The sequence below is a fragment of the Gobio gobio genome (genome assembly GCF_949357685.1).
Source record: "Gobio gobio genome assembly, chromosome: 6".
Taxonomy (NCBI): domain Eukaryota; kingdom Metazoa; phylum Chordata; class Actinopteri; order Cypriniformes; family Gobionidae; genus Gobio; species Gobio gobio.
The window spans coordinates 54,221,868-54,247,933 of NC_137102.1; the positions used below are offsets into that span (position 1 = coordinate 54,221,868).

General features: G+C 41.5%; 1 protein-coding gene across 1 annotated transcript in view; it reads left to right on the top strand.

Annotated features, from left to right (window-relative positions):
* pde1cb (phosphodiesterase 1C, calmodulin-dependent b) overlaps positions 1–26,066 on the top strand; it is a 110,827-nt gene that overhangs the window by 49,572 nt on the left and 35,189 nt on the right. The window contains exons 3-8 of the mRNA XM_079820607.1: positions 182–295; positions 3,729–3,911; positions 7,366–7,432; positions 17,680–17,796; positions 17,872–18,012; positions 24,349–24,449. Of these exons, the coding sequence (XP_079676733.1) occupies positions 182–295; positions 3,729–3,911; positions 7,366–7,432; positions 17,680–17,796; positions 17,872–18,012; positions 24,349–24,449 (723 nt within the window). The remainder of the gene's footprint in view (positions 1–181; positions 296–3,728; positions 3,912–7,365; positions 7,433–17,679; positions 17,797–17,871; positions 18,013–24,348; positions 24,450–26,066) is intronic.

Here is a 26,066-nt window from a genome sequence, read left to right on the forward strand (position 1 = left end):
AAAATCACGATGCCGGCTCAACATCGTGTTGTCTGTCAGCCATTGGCGATGGACGATGGCAATGCAATTTGCATTTGTTAGGCTGACATTGGCTGGTGCTCTCAGATAATTGCTTTGCGAAAGAAACAGCCATTCAGTTGTGTTTTTAGAATTAATGTATGTGCATGTTCTTGTTTTCCAGATTACGATGTTTGGTGAAACAGTTGGAGAGGGGAGAGGCGTCTCTCGTAGATCTAAAGAAAAACCTGGAATATGCTGCCACTGTTTTGGAATCGGTCTATATTGAGGAAACAAGGTAAAGTATGGAGTTTACACTGTTATTTTATTCTAACGCTCTCTGTTGCCAACATTTGAAATATAATCACGGATGACTGACCTGAAATTATAAACCATGAAAAACACACATTTAAAACAATCTGGAAATGGAAAAATAACATATACCTAACATATTCCTATCCTCATGCTGTTGCATGAAATCCATCAGTTGCAAACTAACTGCCTGGACTACATGGTCCATTTATAATCAATAATCATCTCCAGGCTATTTTCTATTCTCGTCAAAATGTTTGCATTGCTCACAAAGCTGTAACAACACATTATTCAGTCTTTCCGTGTCAGGTGCGGATCCAGCTTTTCCACACAATCCCTAAAGTGGAGTAATTGTAAAGGGGAAGATTGTAAAATTGGTCCAGGATCAGTCTAATGGAGCTTAAAGCAATTCACTTGCGCTGATAGAGGTCAATTCAATTAGCAGTTAAAGATCTGTGTGCTTCAATCCCAAGATTCTTAGATTGAGTGAGTGGCCATTTGAGGGAGTCACAGGGATCAACGCTTCTGCTTTGTCCTTCAGCAAGACCTTCTGATTTTTTAAAAAAAATGTATGGATGTAAATATTTGCTTGGACAATGATTTATATATTTTTAACACTACAAAATGGCAATATCATGGTATGTTTTTGATTTACAGTACCTTTGATGTGCCATGCAAATGCCATGGTATTTGAATATGATAATCAAACTAAGTCCATTGCTATTGCCATTTGATACCTTAGTAAATACCTGTTTAGTAAATCTGGCCCAAGGACTGTTATTAAAAAGGATAACCATTTATTAACCACTTCAGCAAATATTTTGGTAACACTTTATTTTGATAGCCTTAGATATTATCTGTTGGTTATAAGTAGCGTTTCACCTACATGTCAACTAACTCTCATTAGAGTATTCTAATGGAGATCTAAGTCCATTGCCATTGCCATTTGATACCTTAATTATACCATTGTGTGGGGTTTTAAGCTATTCTCTGGTTGAATGTGACCACAAAATGAATATATAAACACTGTATTGACAAAAATATAGGGACACCCCTCCAAATCATTGTTCCAAACACTTTCATGGCCAATGGGGAATCAGTTGGGAACAACAGAAACTCAGCCACGAAGTGGTAGGCCACGTAAAATTGCAGAGCGCGGTCAGCACATGCTGAGGTGCACAGTGTGCAGAAGTCACCAACTTTCTGCAGTCAATAGCTACAGACCTCCAAACTTCATGTAGCCTTCAGATTAGCTCAAGGACAGTGTGTAGAGAGCTTCATGGAATGGGTTTCCATGGCCGAGCAGCTCATCCAAGCCTTACATCACTAAGTGCAATGCAAAGCGTCGGATGCAATGGTGTAAAGCACACCGCCACTGGACTCTTGAGCAGTGGAGACATGTTCTCTGGAGTGACTAATCACGCTTCTCTGTCTGGCAATCCGATGGACGAGTCTTTGGCATTGTGCCAAGTGTAAAGTTTGGTGGAGGGGGGATTATGGTGTGGGGGGTTGTTTTTCAGGGGTTGGGCTTGGCCCCTTAGTTCCAGTGAAAGGAACTCTTAATGCTTCAAAATACCAAGATATTTTGGACAATTTCATGCTCCCAACTTTGTGGGAACAGTTTGAGGATTGCCCCTTCCTTTTCCAACATGTCTGCACACCAGTGCACAAAGCAAGGTCCATAAAGACATGGATGAGCCAGTTTGGTGTGGAGGAACTTGACTGGCCTGAGTCCTCCTGACCTCAACCCGATAGAACACCTTTGGGATGAATTAGAGCGGAGACTGTGAGCCAGGCTTTCGCGTCCCAACATCAGTGCCGGACCTCACAAATGTGCTTCAAGAAGAATGGTCACACCAATGGTTCCACCTAGTGGAAATCCTTCCCAGAAAAGTTGAAGCTGTTATGGCTGCAAAGGGTGGGCCAACTCCATGGATTAAGGATGGGATGTCATGAAAGTTCATGTGCATGTAAAGGCAGGCGTCCCAAAACTTTTGGCAATATAGTGTATAAGTAAGCTTATTTAGGCCAATTAAGATTTTTAGCATGGGACCATCATTTTCATGACAGCATATTTACTATTTCCTATAAATAAATAATAAATATGGTACATTAATTAACAAATCAAGCATCCTCGACATCCTTACCCTTTATTTAAATATTATTAAAATGTGTTAAAGATTTTGTAAACATATTGCATAATTGCGCTTGAAGTTAATTGCTTTAATTGTGCGTAATTTTTCACCAGGCTGTCATGCAAATAAATTATAAACACTAAGAAATTATTAATAACTGAATATGCTTTAGTCAATAAATGCTTTTTCCTGTGATCTTTTTGTTTTTCTATGCCTTTTTTGCATAGTACATAATTGAATCAAACTTGTATGGACAATTATTTTATATATTTTATATACTGTATATACTGTATATTACATATTTTATTTTTATGCTGGCTTTAATTTAAAACTTTTTTGTACATTTTAGTATGTAGTAAAAACATTTTCAGTAATAAGAATCACATTGGGGATAATGGAATTACAAAAACCATCTAAAACACAAAAGCATTACAAGTGATTTTGGCAGGAAAGAGTGTTTTGATCAAAATTATGTCACAATACGCATTACACCAAATGTAATTTCTTTCTTTTGGGTTGAAATGGCACCCAGATATGTTTTCATCAGGATGTGTGGATATGAGAACATGCTGATAGCTTTATTGAGAGCACATAAACGAGCACCTGCAGTTTGAAACAAGCCAAAAAACTCCATCCTTATCAGTGGCATTTCATTCCCACTCAGCGATAGTATTTAACGTCTCTGTGGGGAGATGCAGCGCTCCATCACGCCGCTCGAGTACCACAGATATCGTTTTATTTTGATGAGCAGGGTGAAGAATAACAGCTGTGAACGTCTAGATGCCAGAAAAGACGTGATAAAAGCTTATGGAATTATGTAACTGGGACGTCACCACGACCCGGGATTACGACACACCCTCTCACTTGCCGGACCACCAGTCCAGTCTGATCAGATTCATATTCGTTGTGTGATTTATGACGGTTGTGGACTTTAAATCCATCATAAGAGCTTATGTCTGGATACACAGTTGTTTATGGCACAGTTACTGCGAAGATGTTTTTAGTGCTGTAAAATCAGTCAATCCAGTGCCATTCCAATGCAGATATTATTTACTAGACACATTGTTCTGCTGCACTTAAAGGGAACATACTGTGGTATTATGCGGATGAGTTATGGATTAGTCTTAAACCAGCGGGTCTTGGCTCGGGCTTCACTCAGTTTAGATTATGCATTAATAGTCGTTTATCCTTCTTATATGCACAATTACTTGTCACAGCTGATATTTTAAGTGTAAGTGGTGATGACATTTAAAGTATCTTTCTCTTTTTCCTTCTTTTTCTAAGGCGATTGGTCGATACCGAGGATGAGCTCAGCGATATCCAATCAGATTCTGTGCCATCAGAAGTCCGTGATTGGCTGGCCTCCACCTTCACACGGCAGATGGGGCTGATGCTGCGACGGACGGAAGAGAAGCCGCGATTCCGCAGCATCGTACACGCAGTGCAGGCTGGGATATTTGTGGAGAGGTGGGGTTAACCACAAACCAGCATGCTAAATAATATCCTAGAACTGCAGAAGATATTCCTATTTTTAAATGGAAACTAAATCTACTTCAGTTTTGATTTTCTTTGACCCTTGCAATTTAACCCTTGTGCATCAATTTAAAAAAGTTACACATAAGTCCATAAAAATGTCAAAAAACTGTCATAAAAAAATTATATCGGGAGCACAAACTTAAAGCGATAGTTCATCCAAAAATGAAAATTATTCCATGATTTACTCCCCCTCAAGTCATCATAGGTGTATAGGACATTCTTCTATCAGACAAATAAAATCAGTGTTTTATTAAAAAAGTCCTGGCGAATCCAAGCTTTATAATAGCAGTAATTATTGCTCTGTTTTTGAAGTCCATAAAAAAATGCCTCTGTCTTTCGAATAACGTGCTCCACAGTGCTCTGGGGGTTAATAAAGGCCTTCCGAATCGATGCGTTTGTGTAAGAAAAATATCCATATTTAAACTTTATAAAGTAAAGTTCCAGCCGATCGCCTTCCGTGGAAAAGTGTTGAAAGTGCCTTCTCGCAATTCAAGATGCGGACGCGATGTCTGACGAGCGCACCTGGTAGCGTAAGCCTTTTGAACGACAGAGGCACTTTCAACACTTTTTCCATAATTTGAATATGGAAAGCGATTGGCCGAAACTTTACTTTATAAAGTTTTAAATATGGATATTTTTCTTACAAAAACGCATCGATTAATATATAATAAAATCAATTTTTTATGAAACAAGTTGAACTCTACAACTGCTAGAAAATCAAAGCCATAAATCTAAAAAAGTTTAAGGTTGATATCTCAAAAAATGAGCTTTCAGTCAGAGTTTATTTAGTTTCCCCGTTAGATGCCAGCAAAACTCCACTGATACACACCGTGTTTGGATTTGTGATTTGCAGTACAGTTGAGTTTTTCTCTCTCAAATATTACAAGCACACGCAAAATTTTTTTTTAAAAAACACATACGAACCACTCTCTGACATCCATACCAACACACCCACACAGTTATAGCTGCATAATTTATCCAATCGTCTTTATAATATGCAGAAGCAGAAAACAGGAATAAAGTGTGTGTTTGCTTTATAGGTCAAACCTGAAAAAATGGTACCATCTCGTGAAAATAGTAAAAATGTAAATTTTGAAGCCTTGCCAAAAGAATAAAAGCCTTTTTTTAAATGGCAATGGGATTAAAAATTGAGGATGGGGACATTGTGTCCAAAATGGGGACATTGTGTCCAAAAGGAGCAGAGAGAGTATTTTGTGTAACTACTGTAAAACATATTTTTTTTAAAGAGCACCTATTATGGCATTTAAAATGTTCCAAATATTGTTTTAGAAGTCCCCAACAACAGTTTTGCATGCATGCAATGAAAAAAAGACTTTAGTTTTCTTATAATATGCATTTATTTTTACCAGTTTTGACAGCGATTCTCAAATGATTCCTTGAGTGATTCACTTTTCAAAACCCCACCTTTACGTGACGCTAATCTGCGGTGATTGGTCCGATGACCCAGTCAGTTGTGATTGGTATAGTCTGTGCAGATATTTTCGGAAACGGAACGCCCATCAAAGTCTTATAGTGACAGTAATTTGTTAATATGTGTCAGGAGTTATGAATATGAAAACCGCGTCGGTACCGTTTGATTGTAATATGAGCCTCAGCTGATCGCATTCATAAAAAAACTCCTCTGTGTTCGTCACGAAGACTCGCGACAAATCAACATCCCTCAGGGCTTTTAGTTCAAAAGTGTGCAGATGAGGAGAAATATTGATAGATTCTCATATGTCTGTGTCAAATTTCTAAACAGAGGAGTATTTTTTATTCAATACTTCCTCAAAATGTGCAGATGTAGCCTAATCATGAGCGATTGAGTCTCTTATGTGTTGTTTTCAATTCATACTGGCAGCCGGAGGGCGCTCTGTGCACATGTAGTCCATATATGGTACACACAGATGAAGAAGATACCATGTGCCATAATAGAAGTCCATAAGAAAAGCTTCCTGAGATCGCGAAACATGCAAATAGAGACATTTGAAGACTAATAAACACACAATCGCGACGATGTATGGTTTGTCTTCAAGCCACTTAGTCTTCAAATGCTCATCCTTGGGCAGATGAAAAAAGTTTGCTTTTGAGTCGCACTTCAGAACAGAGCGTCTCGTCGCCATGATGTTTTCTAGTTTTCACTGGCGTCTTGGAGCGCAATAAGTGGGCGTATCGTGTTCAAATAACTTGACAAGTTGACGTCATCTAGTCAGAGAAAAAGCTTCGGTCTTCTAACGATTCTTAAAAATTACTCAGAGTCGACTCTTACTTTTGAAAGAAAATAACTATATATACGGTGCACTGTCATATTTCAAACTTTGCAGGATGTTTTTGTTCACTTAGATCTATGTTACACACTACATGAAAGGTACATTTCAAAATTCCATGATAGGTGCTCTTGGAAATGGGGGTGAAATATTACAATTCCAATATAAATACACACCTGTGGCAAATTTTATTATTAGTTAGCATTACCACAGGCAAAGTTGTCAAAAAAACTAAACTGAAAAATCCAAAAATGTCCATAAGGATGCACAAGGCAGGCAATTATTTCGCTATTCTACCTTTAAAATGTCTATGTAAACAGCCTCCAATATGATTGGATAACCTTTTTGCACGTGACCTAAGTGTAGGTTGTAATGTCACATTTTGAACTCTTATTTTGAATGTCTCTTTCATTTCAAAGTATCAAAGGATGTACTATTGTAGTATGTATTCATATTTTGAATGAGCTTTTTTATTAGCTTTTTTATATTTTATATGTGCTTTTGTTGTTTTTAGTAGGTTTTTTATATTTAGGCTTAATTGATTTTTCATTTAGTTGCCAAGGCAAGTTTTCCATCTGATGTTGTTTTCAGCTTTATTTTGTTAGTTTTAGTAAATAGTATTAACACTGGAAAATACATATTTAGCTGTCTTTTATTTATTTTTTTGTAACTAAGAACACAAGCGGGAACCCTCCAGTGTTTATAAATCAGTCTGCATCCTCTTCAAGTCCTTTTTTTCCTTGCCAGGCACCATTAAAGTCTTCTGTGAAATGATTATAAATCTATGCGTTGAGCTCAATGTGAGTCAGCGTATGCATGTACATCATCTTCTTGACATGTCTGAATAACTACAGTCCCTTTGCCTCTCTCTCTCTCTCTCTCTCTCTCTCTCTCTCTCTCTCTCTCATCCGTTAGCATCATTTCATTAAATTTTAATGCACTTCAGGCAACACTGCACATATAAATTGCTCTGACAAAGCATTTACTTAAAGAAAGTGCAGTTTGTCCTCTACGTTTTATGTTTTGTCATTTTGAAGGTGAAGATTATGGCATTGTGTTTGGAGCGCCTGCGGTCTGTGCTGCCGCTTTCCATTGATGTGTTTATCTCTTTCTAACAGAATGTACCGCCGAACCTCTAACATGGTGGGACTGAGTTACCCGCCCTCTGTCATCGCAGTGCTTAAGGTAAACACACTCACACACTCTTCCATTCTTATGACCAGCCATTGTTTTATCTCTCTGCTTATTTCTCTTTGTTTCGCTCTCAAACATCACACAAAAAAATAAATTATTGGCCCTGTGGACTTCAGAATTGTAAATTTTTTTTAATACTTTTTCACTAACAATGGCCAATAGATAAAGTAGATATGCATCACAAATTCTTCTGTGATGCATATCTACTTTATCTACTGACCATTGTTATGTTGTTTCCCCTGAGTGCCAAGCACATTTTCACCATATTTCAGTTGCATTCTGTGGTGGAATTAAAGTGAAAATAGAAAAATGGAATCTCCTTTGTCCTTGCACACTGTTCTAAATGCACACATATAATATTTGTACACTTTTTGTCTAATATTTTGTCAACAGCTTGATTGGAAATTATGCACGAATGCACACACACACACACACACATACACCAATCAGGCGTAACATCATGAACACCTTCCTAATATTGTGTTGGCCTCCCTTTTGCTGCCAAAACAGCCCTAACCCGTCGAGGCATTGACTCCATTAGACCCCTGAAGGTGTGTTGTGGTATCTGGCACCAAGATGTTAGCAGAAGATCCTTTAAGTCCTGTAAGTTGTGAGGTGGGGCCTTCATGGATCGGACTTGTTTGTTCAGCACATCCCACAGATGCTCGATTGGATTGAGATCTGGGGAATTTGGAGGCCAAGTCAACACCTCAAACTCGTTGTTGTGCTCCTCAAACAATTCCAGAACCATTTTTGCTTTGTGGCAGGGCACATTATCCTACTAAAAGAGGCCACAGCCACAAGGGAATACCATTTCCATGAAAGTCTAATGGTCTACAACAATGCTTAGATAGGTGGTACGTGTCAAATTACCATCCACATGGATGGCAGGACCCAAGGTTTCCCAGCAGAACATTGCCCAAAGCATCACACTGCCTCCGCCGGCTTGCCTTCTGCCCATAGTGCATCCTGTTGTCATGAGTTCCCCAGGTAAGCGACTCACATGCACCCGGCCATCCATGTTATGTAAAAGAAAACGTGATTCATCAGACCAGGCCACCTTCTTCCATTGCTCTGTGGTCCAGTTCTGATGCTCCATGCCCACTGTTGGCACTTTCGGCGGTGGACAGGGGTCAGCATGGTTACCCTGACTGGTCTGTGGCTATGCAGCCCCATACACAACAAACTGCGGTGCACTGTGTATTCTGACACCTTTCTATCAGAACCAGCATTACTAACTTCTTGAGCAATATGATCTACAGTAGCTCGTCTGTTTGATCGGACCACACGAACCAGCCTTCGCTCCCCACGTGCATCAATGAGCCTTGGCCGCCCATGACCCTATTTTCGCTGCTTATTGCACTTCAACTGTCAAATACACACAAAATAATGTCAAAATGCCGGTTGTGGCGAGCAGCGAGGCTGAGGGACCGTGAGAGCGGGACGAGTCCCTCAGCCTCGCTGCTCGCCACACCGGTATTGGCGAGTATTCACATAAACACAAGTCAAGTCAAGTCAACTTTATTTATATAGCGCTTTTAACAATGTAGATTGTTTCAAAGCAGCTTTACAGTGTTAAACAGGAAAATAATGCAGCATAATTTTATTCAGCTGTATAGCCATTCTGAAAAAATTTCAAGTATCATACAGTGACAGTGTGGGCTTTAGATCAATAATTTGATCAGTAATTTAGTTTAAATGGTTAATTTAGTTTATTATTTAGATGTATTTCGATGTTTAGTTGAAAAATTTAGTGTCCCCAACTGAGCAAGCCAAGCCAGAGGCAACAGTGGCAAGGAAACCAAAACCCCATTAGGTGACCTAATGGAGAAAAATAAACCTTGGGAGAAACCAGGCTCAGTCGGGGTGCCAGTTCTCCTCTGGCCAATTAACAAACAGCGTATTATTATTATTATTCTGGCAGTTTTACAGCTCGGAGGTCATAATAGATCAGAATATTCGAATGATCGGAGGCAACACGCTGGAGACGGGTTTATTGAGATGCCGTGTCGATGAGGCAGTTGCAGGGGGAGTCTAATCACGGTCTCCCAGACACTTCGGGGTCCTGTGTTGGTCTTCTCTGGGCGCAGGTCCACCATCTGATCTGGATACGGCCCGGATCCAGCTGACTGCAGTAAACCTCGGGATAAAACAGAGAGACTATCATTAGCGTAGATGCCATTCTTCTGATGATGTAACGAGTACATCAGGTGTTATGGGAAGTGTTCCCGGTTCCGGCTGACCTAGTTAATGCAGCCTAACAATCATTTCATTGAAAAAGTGTTTTATGTGTATGCCACAGTAAAGAGATGTGTTTTTAGTCTAGATTTAAACTGACAGAGTGTGTCTGCTTCCCGAACAATGTTAGGAAGACTGTTCCAGAGTTTAGGTGCTAAATAGGAAAACGATCGACCGCCTGCAGTTGATTTGGATATTCTCGGTATGATCAACTGGCCAGAATTTTGAGACCGCAGTAGACGTGATGGAGTATAATATGTTAAGAGCTCGCTCAAGTATTGGGGAGCTAAACCATTTAGTGCTTTGTAAGTAATAAGTAAGATTTTAAAATTTATGCGATGTTTAATAGGCAGCCAGTGCAGTGTTGACAGAACTGGGCTAATATGGTCATACTTCCTGGTTCAAGTAAGAACTCGAGCTGCTGCGTTTTGGACCAGCTGGAGTTTATTTATTAAGCGAGCAGGGCAACCACCCAGTAGAGCATTACAATAATCTAACCTTGAGGTCATGAACGCATGAACTAACTGTTCAGCATTTTGCATTGAGAGCATGTGCCGTAATTTAGATATATTTTTAAGATGGTAGAAAGCAGTTTTACAGATGCTAGAAACGTGGCTTTCAAACACAGTCAGGTATGTTTTAATTGAATGTAAACAGTTGAGAAAGAAAACACACGTGTAAGAGTATAATGGATCCGTGTGTCAGGTCTTAAAGTGACAGCAGCCTAATATACCTGCTGCTAAACTGTAAGATAATATAAAAAAATATCTATATGGCAGTTTTTCCCCATTGTATCAATGTCAAAACTGTGGCCAGAGAAAATGCTGAGTGGTTAGTAACTTTGGAAAACTGCTCGGGTTATGTATATAACCCTTGTTCCCTGAGAAGGGGAACGAGCACTGCATCGGGACGACGCTTTGGGGATGCTCCCTTAGCATCAGCGAATCTGAAACCAGAATGCCAACTAGGCCAATCCGATTGGCGTGCGTGATGACGTCATTGTGACGGCATACCCGGAAGTATAAAAGGGGAGCTGGAACGTAATGGCGGTAGTAATTGCTCTGAAGCATGCGCTCCAGGCGCGCCGAGGTGTGGCGTCGGGATGCAGTGCTCGTTCCCCTTCTCAGGGAACAAGGGTTATATACATAACCCGAGCAGTTCCCTTTCGAGGGAACTCGCACTGCATCGGGACGACGCTTTGGGGAACGAGTACCCACTAGGCCACACCGAAGGGTAGCGCCTGCCCTAGTGTGAAGCCGGAAACCGGGCACAGCTAGGACTGGAGCACCCTAGCACCAGGCGTCGTAGGGAGATCCAGGCTATAAAACCTGATAAAAGTGTGTGGGGTAGCCCACCCGGCCGCCTCGCAGATATCCTGCAAGGGGACCCCAGAAAGAAGGGCCACCGAAGAGGCCATGCCTCTGGTGGAATGAGCCCTCACGGCCACAGGTGAAGGCAAACTGCGCACCTGATAGGCCATGGTAATCGCCTGGACAATCCAATTACTGATTGTCTGAGTAGACGCAGGCAATCCCTTCTTAGGTGAGCCAAAACACACCAACAGTTGTTGTGATCTCCTCCACTGTGCAGACTTCGCCAAATAAACTCTGAGCGCCCTAACCGGGCAGAGTAGGTGAAGTCTCCCCTCTTCCGCCGTCACATGAGGCGGAGGATGAAATGCCTGCAGGACCAATGACCTGACCACCCTTGATGGCACCTTAGGCACGTAGCCCGGCCTAGGGTGTAAGATGGCTTTTACTCCTCCCGGGGCAAACTCCAGGCAGGTCGGCGTTACCGCCAAGGCCTGGAGATCTCCCACTCTCCTGAGAGAGGTAATGGCAAGGAGAAAAGCCACCTTAAGGGTCAGATCCTTTGGTCCAGCCGACTCCAATGGTTCGAAGGGGGCCTCAGCCAATCCTTCGAGAACCACTGCCAGGTCCCAGGTTGGAACTCTGGACCGAGCCGCAGGCCTCATCCTCCGAGCCCCACGGAGGAATTGTACAACCAGCTGGTGCCTACCCAGAGGCCCATCACCCAAAGGAGTGTGGAAAGCCGCAATGGCAGCCACGTACACCTTGAGTGTGGACGGGGTAAGCCCTGCAGAGAAACGATCTTGGAGGAACTCAAGCACTGAAGCCACTGGGCAGTTAACTGGGTCCACCTCACGTTCTCTGCACCAAGTGGAAAATACATTCCACTTGAAGCTGTACAGTCTCCTCGTAGACGGAGCCCTGGAGCTGAGTAAGGTCTCTATCACGTCTGCCGATAGGCCAGCCTCTATGAACCTGGTCCCCTCAGGGGCCAGACCCACAGGTTCCAAATCTCCGGGCGGGGGTAAAATATCGTACCCGCCGCCTGAGATAGGAGATCCCTCCTCAGAGGAATCTCCCACGGCTGACCTGCTAGCAGAGCTATGATATCCGAGAACCAAACTCGAGTCGGCCAACGGGGTGCTACCAGAAGTAGACTGACCCCCTGTCGACGGACCCTTTCCAGGACTCCCGGGAGCAGAGCAATCGGGGGAAATGCGTACAGACGCAGCCTCGGCCACGTCTGCACCATGGCATCCAGCCCCAGCGGAGCTGGATGCGTGAGGGAAAACCACAGTGGACAGTGGGACGTCTCTCGAGACGCAAACAGATCCACTTCCACTGGGCCGAACCTCTTGCATATGGCCTCCACCACCTCTGGGTGGAGTCGCCACTCCCCGGGCCTCAGCCCCTGCCTCGACAGGATGTCTGCTCCCTGATTTTGGACCCCCGGGACATACATTGCCCTGATGGACAACAGTTTCCCTTGGGTCCACAGGAGGACTCGGCGTGCTATCCTGTACAGAAAGCGCGACCTCAGTCCCCCCTGGCGGTTGATGTACGCTACGACAGACGTATTGTCTGTCCGTACCAGGACATGCTGGCCGCGGAGGTGCGGGAGAAAGCTCCTGAGAGCTTTGTAGACCGCCATCATCTCCAGGCAATTTATGTGCCAGGAGGAATGACGGCCCTCCCATGGGCCCCTCGCAAAGCGGCCGTCCATGACCGCGCCCCAGCCAGTGAGGGAGGCGTCTGTTGAAACGGATTTCCGGCAACAGGACGCTCCCAACACTGGCCCTTGGGACAGAAACCAAGGTTTCTTCCATATGACTAGGGAACGAAGGCCACTGCGCGTTACCCTGATCATACAGAATGGATTTCCCCTCAAGGAAAACCACCTGGTTTACTTCCATATCAGGACATGGTGGCTGCGGAGGTCCGGGAAAAAGCTCCTCAGAGCTTTGTAGACCGCCAGCATTTCCAGGCAGTAGATGTGCCAGGAGAAATGCCTGGTCTCCCACAGACCTCTCGCAAAGCGGCCGCCATGACCACGTCCCAGCCAGTGAGGGAGGCGTCTGTTGAAACGGATTCCCGGCAACAGAACGCTCCCAACACTGGCCCTTGGGACAGAAACCAAGGTTTCTTCCATATGACTAGGGAACGAAGGCCACTGCGCGTTACCCTGATCATACAGAATGGATTTCCCCTCAAGGAAAGCCACCTGGTTTACTTCCCATAACCACGTCCCAGCCAGTGAGGGAGGCGTCTGTTGAAACGGATTCCCGGCAACAGAACGCTCCCAACACTGGCCCCTGGGACAGAAACCAAGGTTTCTTCCATATGACTAGGGAACGAAGGCATCTGCGCGTTACCCTGATCATACAGAATGGTTTTCCCCCAGAGGAAAACCCCTTGATTCCCAGCTACCACTGTAAGGGTCTCATGCAGCAGGCCAAGAGATATTCTGTTGGACGCAGCCGCAATGAGCCCCAGCAGACCTTAAACTGCTTCACAGTGATGCTGTGGCCTAGCTTCATTTTAGAGACCAGGCCGCCTGGAAGAACCCGATATTGGTACGCTTTGCCCCAAAAAGCGAACCTCAGGAACTTCCTGTGACACAGAAGGATGGATACAGGGAAGTATGCGTCCTCTTCAGACCCATCGTGACAGACCAGTCCTCAGACTGGATCTGAATCACAATGGAGGAAATGCTAAGCATCTTGAATCTGAATCTCCTCAGAGAACGATTCAAGTACCTCCGGTCTAAAGTTGGATGCAACTCGCCATCCCTCTTAGGAACTATGAAGTACTGGCTGTAGAACCCGGACTCCCTGTCTGGCGGAGGAGCACATTCTGTGGCCTCCTTACCAACAGGGAGTGAACTTCCTGTTCCATTACCCGAACCTGCCCAGGGACCACTGCCGTCCAGACCACCCCACTGAACTTCAGGGGAAGGTAACCGGACTGCAGTCTGTATGCCCCTTCCTACAGTCGCAGGCCCCAAGCTGATATATTCGGAGGCATAACCATGCGCCGAGATAATCTGCTAAGGGAACCAGCCTCTCGAGGCCGGTCTTGGGTGTCAACCGAGCCTCCTCCCCGACCCCCTGAAGCGGCTTACCGGCAGGGCGAAATCGAGGAAGATTTTCGGTGTGCGTACGCGTTTGCTGGACCACCGCAAGTCTTGCTAGAGGCGGCTGGTGCAGCACGCGTGCACGGGGAAACGATGTGGCCCGAAGCGTACTAGACGGCGGGAACACAGCGTCGATTCCCGAAAACTCCACAGGGGAGGCGACCTCGATCGCTCCTACCCGGGAGAGGGGGCTGGCCAGCAGGGGGCCTCATCTAAGGGAGCAGCTCAACAGGGCCACAACCCTAGAGCGGACACTGCGATTAGCAATTGCCTGAAACTGATGTGTCCCGCAGGCCACAAGGCGGCGAGAATGACATCAACTTCAGGAGGGCTCCATCTTAGATGAATATCCAGTTCACAAGTTAAACACGCTTGGGTGACAGAATTTAAAGTATCCAACTTATCAAAGTCGGATAACATGACACTCAATTCCTCGGAATTAAATGCCATCATAATCACCAAACCCGTGCAACCTGATCTGAATAACAGGCTGAATAAAAAATATATCTAACTCCTCAAAGTCAGATAATATTTTAATTTAATTCCTCAGAATTAAATGCAGCCACAATAAGGTGAAACATAGTCTGAATGATAGGCTGAATATCTAACTCCTCAAAGTTAGATTATATTTAATTTTAATTCCTTAAAATAAATGTAGCCGTAATTAATCAGACGACACTGTTTTATTTGTATTTATACGGACTCATAGACCCCGCGTTGCCTCAGCAACGTGGTTCAAGCCGTCATAATACAATTGGCTTTCATCCCTCGAAAAAAAAAAAAAAAAAAAAAAAAAAAAAACAAACAGTGTCACACAATACAGTGAAACATGGTCTGAAATGACTGAATATCTAACTCCTCAGAGTCAGATAATATCTCATTTAAATCCTCAGACTTAAATGCAGCCATGTCAGACAAATACTGATTTATTTTACTATACGGACTCGTCCGTTAAGCCAACCAGTATCTCATGCACACCGATCGCGTGTGTTCACATTAATTGCAGACCCATAACCTGCGCGCTGCCTTTTTTTTTCTTTTTTCCAGCAATCGCGTGGATGGAATCTTGCATATTTAAGAAGTGCTTATGACTTTGACTGCCTCGATGCTGAGTACGTCTAATTCCTCAGAATCAGACCTCTCACACATCGCGTCCTCCGCCCCGGGGGAAGAAGCCGCAGCGCGGGCTTCCACACGGGGAAGGAGAACATCTGAACTGTCAGATAAAGACTGGGAAAATGCCTCAGCAGTCCCAGTCCCGCTGACAGTCCATCCGTGAGCCCCATGACCAGCCTCGCCGCACCGCCTCGGCGGATGCGGGACCGATCCACGGGGCTCACGCCGAGAGCGGAGCACTCTGAGCGTCAGCTTTCATAATGCTCACAAGCGGCTCCCTCGAGAGCCGCTCGAGCATGCTGAACGCCCAGGCACACACAGCAGGTGTGTATCCGAGCCCGACATGTAGCGAGGGCAAGGATGCACACACTGCTTGAACTCTCTCACTTTTTCACACTTCATTTCAATCACACACTTTCACTGACATACAACAGTAAATAGACAGACAGTTTGACAGATAGCGCTTGCTGAAGAGCAATAACTACCGCCATTACGTTCCAGCTCCCCTTTTATACTTCCGGGTATGCCGTCACAATGACGTCATCACGCACGCCAATCGGATTGGCCTAGTTGGCATTCTGGTTTCAGATTCGCTGATGCTAAGGGAGCATCCCCAAAGCGTCGTCCCGATGCAGTGCGAGTTCCCTCGAAAGGGAACCACTAGCCACATGGCTGGTGAGCAAAAAAATTCATGTCAAGCCCTGGATGTATACATTGTAAGATTCTTATTCTTTATTTGACTCAATTTATCATAGTTGTCGAATTTAGAAGAGAATCCCAACTGGTTGTTTGGTCATTTATATTTGATAGTTAATCATACATTTAATCATTCCATTTTAACCCTTTGTTGCAAGTATATCGTTCCATATTGGAGATAGTTAATAATTACAGATTAATTCAGAAAGGATCAAAATGTAACAATTTATTAGCAATCAAGTAAATATAAAATGTCAATTACATAATAGACAGAAATCTCTTTTAAAAGGAAACACAAATTCTAATTATGGTTACACTAAAAATAGTTTTAAAATAGAAGTAAACTTAAACCCTTAATTGTACTCAGTAGGCCTATGAATAGAATGTTACATGTAAGAGAGAGAGAGAGAGAGAGAGAGAGAGAGAGAGAGAGAGAGAGGGAGAGAGAGAGAGAGAGAGAGAGAGAAAGAGAGAGCCAAAGAGCAGCTCTCTCTAGAGAAAGGCCGTGAATCCAAAGAGAGAGAGCTACAGTTGGGCTCTTCTTTTATCCTCTTCCCTGATGTCACCAAACTCAAATATGACTCTTTTAAAACTGACCAATCAGACCAAACCGTGAGACATTTGAAAGTAACCAATCAGATGAAACTTCTCCCACTGTACCAAAGGTGTGAAAAGCATTTGGCCGGCAAGCCATTCTATTGTCCTTAGAAATTCCAACTAGCCCTTCTGATGAGGTTAAGGGGGGAGGGGGTTGAGTCAACTTCAAATATCTTGGTCACGACGATGGTTACTAACAGTAAAGCAGATGATTTTGTTCTATTTCAAATATCTTTGATTATTTTCCACCTTACAACATACAGTAGTGGCCAAAAGTGATAGGATATTTGTTGTTTATGACCCTACAAATTTGATTAGACTTTGCAAAAATGCATAGAAAAACAAAAAGCTCACAGGAAAAATATTGAAAATAACAAGTGACTCCTAGCACAACTACATAATATGATTACAAAATCGTATTTTTTAAAATAATATTAAATGAAGGGTGAAGATGTCGATTTTCCTTGGCCTGACATCACTTTTTGCCACTACTGCGTAAATAATTTTGTATGTATAATTTTATTAATATTTATTTTGTATTAATTGTGTGCTAAATTTGATTTCATTTTGTATTTTAATAATTTTATTTACTTATTACCATTTTGATTTTTCACCTCTAACATTCCATAGTTCTTCACTGACACTGTTGTCTTCTATCTATGAACAAGTTTTCATCATGAAAATGACCAGCTCTGAGAGACAGTAATAATTCGTGTAAAATTGATAATTGATAATTTTATGATGGATTTTCATAGTTTCAAGATTAAAAGTCAGGGTCTGAGACAAGGGTAAAACAATAAGAAATATAAATAAAAGGCACTTGGAAAGTAGCAAATATAAATCAAGTTATAATACAGCATTTCCAAGGCAGTTTTAATGTAATGTCTTATCTCTTAAAACAATATTTCACTCATGTTGTTTGCACATCCATGTACTCAAGCTTGGCGCATTGCATTCATTTACTTAGTCGACACATGAGAACCAACAGTGTTTGACATCAATAGTGTTTTGCACCAATAGTATTTAGCACCTGGCATGAAGGAAAGTGCTAAGTTGGATTATGCTCATGTGCAAAGGAGATTTGAGAGCTGCGGCAGAGGGGAAGCATATGTGTGTGCTGAGTTTGTTTCTCTGTTTTTTCTTCTCAGAATGTGGATAAGTGGTCTTTTGATGTATTTGCTCTGAACGAGTCGAGCGGTGACCACTCACTCAAATTCATCTTCTATGATCTCCTCACCCGATACGACCTCATCAGCCGCTTCAAGGTGAAAACAACTCTTGAAGAAGTGAGAGGGCTCTAATGGTCTTTTTCAGAGTTATTAACACCGTATCTCTGACAGATCCCTGTCTCGGCGCTGGTCTCGTTTGTGGAGGCGCTGGAAGTGGGTTACAGCAAACATAAAAACCCCTACCACAACCTGATACACGCAGCCGACGTCACACAGACGGTACACTACCTGCTCCTGAAGACGGGGATGGTGGTAAGCTTAAACACACACACAGAAAGATCTATGACTGTAATGAATTAGGTCAAGAGGTCAGGACGGATCTATTATAATTGATATGATTGATTTAATATGATTGTACTCCCTTCACGGAAAAGACTCAAACTCAGTGAAATAATTCATCCAATATGGCAGATTAAATTAGAGAAATGTTAGATTGATTGATAGATAGATGATTGATTTAATTTATCATATTATAAATGTATTGTTATTTTATATATATATATATATATATATATATATATATATATAATATATATAACTGTAAATAGATATTATATATATATATATATATATATATATATATATATATATATATATATATATATATATATATATATATATATATATATATATATATATATATATATATATATATATATATATATATATATATATATATATATATATATACAGTTCTTGTTCCAGGGTAGTGTTATTTTAGTATTATTGTATTACTGTTTTAGTTTTTTATTATTTTAAATTAGCTTTAATTTTTATATTTTCAGTTTTCATTTTAATTTGAGTTAGTTAATTTAAGTTTTTTTTATATTTATTTATAGGTTTTTTTTTTTTGTGCAAAGGCAACATTTCTAATTATCATTTTTCATTTGTAATTTTTTTTTTTTTTTTTAAATGTACATTTACATTTATACATTTATGCATTTAGCAGACGCTTTTATCCAAAGCGACTTACAATTTGGGAGTACATGAAGCGATTGGTCATGAGGAGTCGAGTAAGCGCAACAAGTGCCTGAAATACTGAGTCTGTGTATATTGCTCAGTGTAGCACAGGCTAGAGAAGGGAGGGAAAAAGGGAAGAAAGGCCTTTTTTTTAATATTATGAGGTTAAGTGCACACGGAAGAGATGAGTTTTTAGTGGACTTTTGAATGTTATCAATGATTCTGCTTTTCGGATGGCGGTGGGAAGATCGTTCCACCAGCTGGGAACGTTGGATGAAAATGTTCTGGAAAGGGATTTTTTGCCTCTCTTATGTATTATATTTCAGCTTTGTTTAAAGGCCCCCTGAAATCAAAATGTAAGTTTTGACTATGTTAGCCTTAAGGTTATGAATAAGCTGGTGTGTTCCAAAACAATGACAAAATTCGCATTTAGGAGATATAAGCATTCAAATCTTACAGTCTCTCACTTCCGTTCAAATTAATCACAGATTTTGTTGACATCATTGCCTTCATCTTCTCATCACATCTTCTGTCCGATTAAATGCTTTCTAGAATCTGAAGCCCCGCCTCCTACATTATAAATAGACGCTAAAGCTGTGGCTGAAATCGGTCATTTCACACGTTTACTAATTTCTACATGGTGAATGGCACATAGCGCACTATACATGCGATTGGAAACGATTCAGAGATTCAGTAATGCTTTCAGTTGAGGCGAATGAAGTCTGTTTTCACATTAGTTTCACGCGCACCGCACACACATACACACACCAACGGCTCTGGTCTAGACTAGAGACACCAGAGCGCAGAGCAGATCATAAGCGCGAGTCGGCGCAAACAAAACATATCGTACCCATTTAAACTCTGCACAGAATGCTGTATTTCAAAGCGATATGGAGGAGATTATGATGATAAACGGTTAGAGATTAGGAGGAAACTGTGGCTTTACCAAACAGAAAAGCTCTAGTTAAACTGTTGTATTAACGAAACGCTATTGGCTGTTTCAGAAAGGGGAGGAGCTGCTAACAGCTGGAGCCTTTCCAGGGGAAGTTACGTCAACACATTGAATAATGCTGCGTGTTTCAAAGCACTTCAGTGGGCCTTTAAAGGGGTACTTCACCACTGGCAAAATGGAATTAGGCAATAACACTTGGGGACCTATACAGTAGAAAGGCGAAAACATTGCTACCTGAATAGAGAAAAAAGGCTGTTGTCTTCCCTTTTGCCATATAGGTAGGAAAATTTCAACACCCATAATGCACTGGTCATGATGCTGTCCAAGGCCACTCCCTCCAGTCTGCTATGGATACGCTTGACAGAGTCAAATACCGCCTTGTTTTAGTAGGAAATACTTCCTAGCAAACTTTCAGTCATAATGGTGTCGACTCGGTATCATTCAAAGAGTAAACGTTGGGCGGGAGTGAATTACTTAAAGTTTTTCCAGCATGTTTTTGGCAGTGGCTAAAGGCTGCAAAGAATCGTAAGTACGGAGAGAATGCCATGACGGAAAGCATTTGTCGTCCACATTTCAAACTGGATGACCACTGACAGTGTTTTAGGCCAAACGGAGAGGAAAAGACATTCCATCAGTTCTGTCGGAAGCAAAACGCTGTTGCGCACTGTTGCCATAGTGTTACATTTTTACCATAATGCCGTTTAAAGAGTAAACAATACCATTTTCAGGGATAAATCTACTCTTATAATAACTTTTCTGTTAATAACCCTTTGACAATCTGACTGTCCGTGGGCAGGGATCATCCGGCTAACTTTTGCTGACAAATTGATGAATTTCTAGTAAACATTGTTCTCTTACATACATATGTATACTACCGCCATTGTACCAACACAAAACCTAATGAAAATCAGCAAAGTTAAACTTTAAATGAGCAAAAACTATTTTTTTATATGTATTTTTTGAGATGGTGGTCTAGTGGGTTAAACCACTGAACTGATATGCAGCAGTTCGATCCCAGCAGTCGCCACCACCAGTGTGTCCTTGAGGCACTTTACTCCATGTTGCTCCAGGGGGATTGTCCCTGTAATAAGTGCACATAAGTCACTTTGGATAAAAGCATCTGCCAAATGTAAATGTAAATGCAACAACATCACTATACCCTTCATTATCAACACTGCGCGGCACTCTCATGTAGCATAGACTGGTTTGTTGATTATAATGATCTAATGTTGTGTTGTTCCACTCACTCTCAGTTCAGATACGGTGTTAATCATCTTAATAATGTTATCGTGACAACATGTCGAAGTCTGTGTGCACGAACTCATGAGTAACTGCGCAGAAACCCAGCGGCGTAATCATTAATTCTGCTGACACGTGTGTGCTGGCGAACACACATCTTAAGCTTTTTAATGAACAATCATCAGGCCAGTCATAAAGCAGCAGTTCCTGAAGAGAAACTGAGAGAACTCTCATGCTGTTTACTTTATGAGGGTCTTAACTTGTCATTGACACAATTTGCTTTATCTTCCATCTGACTTGCTCACAAAGAGGCATGTCTCTCATCAGAATGCACTTCTGCCAGACAAATGCGGTGCGATGGCGTAATTTTGCACTCTGAACTTGAGTCTCTCTATTAAATGATTAAATATTAAGATGAAGTCCTGTGGGAAGCAGCGTCCAGCTTAGAGCTCAAGGTCCTTCAGAGCTTTCGATTCAAGATTGATCTGTGTTTCAACATCACATGTCCGTTATTTTCCTGCTATTGACTCAGTGCTTTTGGCTATTTTAATTTTAAAGTGCCCATATTATACCCATAAGTTTTTTGGTGCCTGCTAGAATACATTTAAATGATTTAAAGTTCGAAAACACATTTTTCTGATACTGTGCAGCACCTCTTTTCAGTTTTAGTTCTACCTGAAAGACTCAAGAAGCAATAAGAAGACGACTAATGATTGGCTAGATAGATAATGACATGACATTTGAGTCTTCCAGGTAGAACTACGCTAGAGCTCCCATTTCCTGTTTCTTTAAAGAGCACCTATCATGGAATTTTGAAATTTACCTTTCATGTAGTGTGTAACATAGATCTAAGTGAACAAAAACATCCTGCAAGGTTTGAAATATGACAGTGCACCGTATATATAGTTATTTTCTTTCAAAAGTAAGAGTCGACTCTGAGTCATTTTTAAGAATCGTTAGAAGACCGAAGCTTTTTCTCTGACTAGATGACGTCAACATGTCACGTTATTTGAATACGATACGCCCACTTATTGCGCTCCAAGATGCCAGTGAAAACTAGAAAACATCATGGCGACGAGACGCTGTGTTCTGAAGTGCGACTCAAAAGCAAACTTTTTTCATCTGCCCAAGGATGAGCATTTGAAGACTAAGTGGCTTGAAGACAAACCATACATCGTCGCGATTGTGTGTTTATTATCTTCAAATGTCTCTATTTGCATGTTTCGCGATCTCAGGAAGCTTTTCTTATGGACTTCTATTATGGCACATGGTATCTTCTTCGTCTGTGTGTACCATATATGGACTACATGTGCACAGAGCGCCCTCCGGCTGCCAGTATGATTTGAAAACAACACATAAGAGACTCAATCGCTCATGATTAGGCTACATCTGCGCATTTTGAGGAAGTATTGAATAAAAAATACTCCTCTGTTTAGAAATTTGACACAGACATATGAGAATCTATCAATATTCCTCCTCATCTGCACACTTTTGAACTAAAAGCCCTGAGGGATGTTGATTTGTCGCGAGTCTTCGTGAGGAGAATAGAGGAGTTTTTTTATGAATGAGATCAGCTGAGGCTCATATTACAATCAAACGGTACCGACGCGGTTTTCATATTCATAACTCCTGACACATATTAACAAATTACTGTCACTATAAGACTTTGAGAATAAAACAGAGGTAAAAATGGAAGCTTGACTCTTAGATCTTTTAAATGATGTATAGATTGACATGGTAATTACTTACATCTGACAGTCATTTGAGCTAATTTAAACAAATAAAGCTTGAGGACGAATGTCAATCCAATCCAGTAAAGAGGTTAAACCGAAAACCATTTATGGTGATGTGCGTTCCGTTTCCGAAAATATCTGCAAAGACTATACCAATCACAACTGACTGGGTCATCGGACCAATCACCGCAGATTAGCGTCACGTAAAGGTGGGGTTTTGAAAAGTGAATCACTCAAGGAATCATTTGAGAATCGCTGTCAAAACAGGTAAAAACAAATGACTATTATAAGAAAACTAAAGTCTTTTTTGTCATTGCATGCATGCAAAACTGTTGTTGGGGACTTCTAAAACAATATTTGGAACATTTTAAATGCCATAATAGGTGCTCTTTAAAACACGCCTTCTGAAAAGCCCAATCTGCTCTGCTCTGATTGGTCAGCTAGCCCAGTTTGTTGTGATTGGTCATTTGGTCATCCAATGAAGTTCTCAGTTGTGAATTATTGAAATTCGGCATGAAACAGAAGTTGTGACGTATATCCAAGTGAAATGGCTTCGCAAACAAGAAAAAATGTAGGACGGGATATCATTTTGTCTATCGGGAATTGATTGGATGGTTTGTTATTGCAGTGATCTCATATGAGTGACAGTTTGTGCCGCCCTCGCACCACTAAACATGTCATCAAAAAGTGATGTCACTGTGAGAGGGAGGGGAAGTTATTTTGATTAAAGATTACAAGGGAACATGCATTTGGAAAAAATAATGATAAATCATTTATTATAAATACTGCAAAATTCTATAAAAATATAAAAATTGTCCATTCTGATTTCATGGTGACAACTTTGTCTCAAATATTTCTTCCAAAATTCACAGTCATAAAAAGGTACCTGAAGTAGCAAATATAATGTAATATATGGATATATGGATTCCAATATATGGATCAATGATTTTGATGACATCACTGCACTTCAGCTTTTCTATCCAATCAAATACTTTCTAGAATCTGAAGCCCCGCCCCCTACATTATAAATAGACGCTGAAGCTGTGGCTGAAACCGGTCACTTGTTTTCTACATGGTGAATGGCACATAGTGCACTATATAGGGGATAGGGAACGATTCAGACAGTGTAAATATGCTTTCCATTGGGGCGAATGAAGTCTGGCTTCATGTTTGTGTCTTGCATACCGCCACAGCTCCGGTCCAGAGACACGATAGCACAGAGCGGATCATATGCGCGATTCGGCGCAGACCAGAAAACATATCTGACCTACGGTATTCGAATTCTACACAGAATGCTGTATTTTAAAGTCATATGAAGGAGATTAGGAGGAGAAAAGCTCAATGGCTCTGGATGTGCTGTGATATAAATGAAACGCTATTGGCTATTTTAAAAAGAATGAGAGGAGCCGTTCAATATGTCCCACCCTTTCTTGCCTGTTTCAGTGGAAATTACGTCAACACATTGAATAATGCTGTGCTGTCAAAAAATGGCCTGTAATCACAGAAAAGATTTGAAAAATGTCTCAAACTGTGCTTACAATATTTCTTTAAAGGCCCACTGAAGTGCCTTGAAACACACAAAAACATCTTAGAAGCTGGTAATTTCAGCAGAGGTCTCCATTTGCACCTCCATTTAACCTCATTGCCGTTAAGGAGAAATGAGATGTTAGAGCTCTCATGCGTGATGTTCCTTTTCTTCTCCAGCACTGGATGACGGAGCTGGAGATTTTGGCGATGCTTTTCGCTGCTGCCGTCCACGACTACGAGCACACCGGGACCACAAACAACTTCCACATCCAGACCAGGTAATGCATGAGAGCGCTGAGGGCTGCTGGGTGAGTCATCCATCAGACTCCTACGCTGACTAACACACAGCCTGCAGTCACAATACCTCAGCATGAGCTGGCTTAATTAAACTTGCATGTAAGAGGGAGAAATATGGCCTTTCTGACCAAAACCTGACCTGGGACAAATTAGAAGAATGGGGAAATGGGAATAAAACCAAAAACATAATTAGGAAATGATTGTCAGTGAATTGTAGCCTAGAAATCTAGACTCACCCTAGCGGCAGCAAATGTAATTTGCAGCCAGGGTCGTCTAGCAACTCTACCTTGGCTTGTGAGCTTGATAAACCAAACTCTGGTCGGGCCAATCACTTTGTGTATAGAGTTGGTGGGCGGGTTGAATTCCCTGCCACTTCCCTGCTAACAAAGAACGGCACTTTCTTAAAAAAAGATGATGTGTTCAGATTTTTGCCGACTGGATACAGCAAAAGTTGAATCTATCAACTAGCTCCGCTAGTGGGAAAACGCATGGGATTCAGCCATAACCCGCTTGTGATTGTCTCACCACTGAAATATTGAGAAAATCGCCTTTAAAGTTGTCCAAATGAAGTCCTTAGCAATGCATATTATTACTAATAATAATTGTATATACAGTTTTTACGGTAGGAAATTTACAAAATATCTTCATGTAACATGGTCTTTAATTAAAGGGATGGTAAAACACATTCTTTCGAAGGCTTGATTGTGTTTGTGGGGTGCACTGTAACATGTGTTCATGCTTCATTTTTTAAAAATTGCATTATTTTTCATATATTTTACCTTTATTCTACACTGCTTTGTCCCTCCTTGTAAAAACGGTCTGATGGTTTCCGGGTTCTATGAAGCCGGTCCCTCAAAAATACGCAATGGGCTCTGATTGGTTAGCTGGCCCAGTGTGTTGTGATTCGCTAACCGCCTAGTGCACGTTTGTTGGAAACGTCACGCCCCTTACCTTTACCTGGAGGCTGTGCTTTGGGTAGTATTAGAAACAATGACGTCAATAAAAACATACCAATTTGAGCCCGAATCGGACCCAGAACATTTTAGTGAAGATGATCGAGCAGAACCTGTTCAACTTGTTCAGTCCTCAAGAGTAAAGACTGGGGATCTATAGTGATCGCTACTGAATGGCACTGTTTCTTTTGTATTTTTAGAACGATTATAGCCAAATATCTGTCGCAAGAACTATTAACCCAAAACGAACACTAAACATTGGCTTTACTAGTAGCCAAATCACCCACAGAACCATGTTTAGCATGCATGTATATAAACAATAAATAAAAGCTCTAATCAAAGAATAATTTACACTAATGCCAAGTTCGCTGTTGAGATTTAAAAAAAAGTTTGTGACGTTAGGTGTTTGTCGGATAACATTAAGTATGAATTCGCATTTAACAAACTGGTTTGCAGAGCCAAACAGCGTTATCATCTGTGTACTTCCTTGCTACATCTTACAATTAACAATACGAACTATTACAGGAAAACACATTGACGAAAAATAAATCAGACTTACAGGTTGTGGCCTGTAAACAGCTTCTGTTTTTAAATCCAGCTTTCAGGACAAGCCGTTGTGTGGATCCTGCATTGAACTCATGAAGA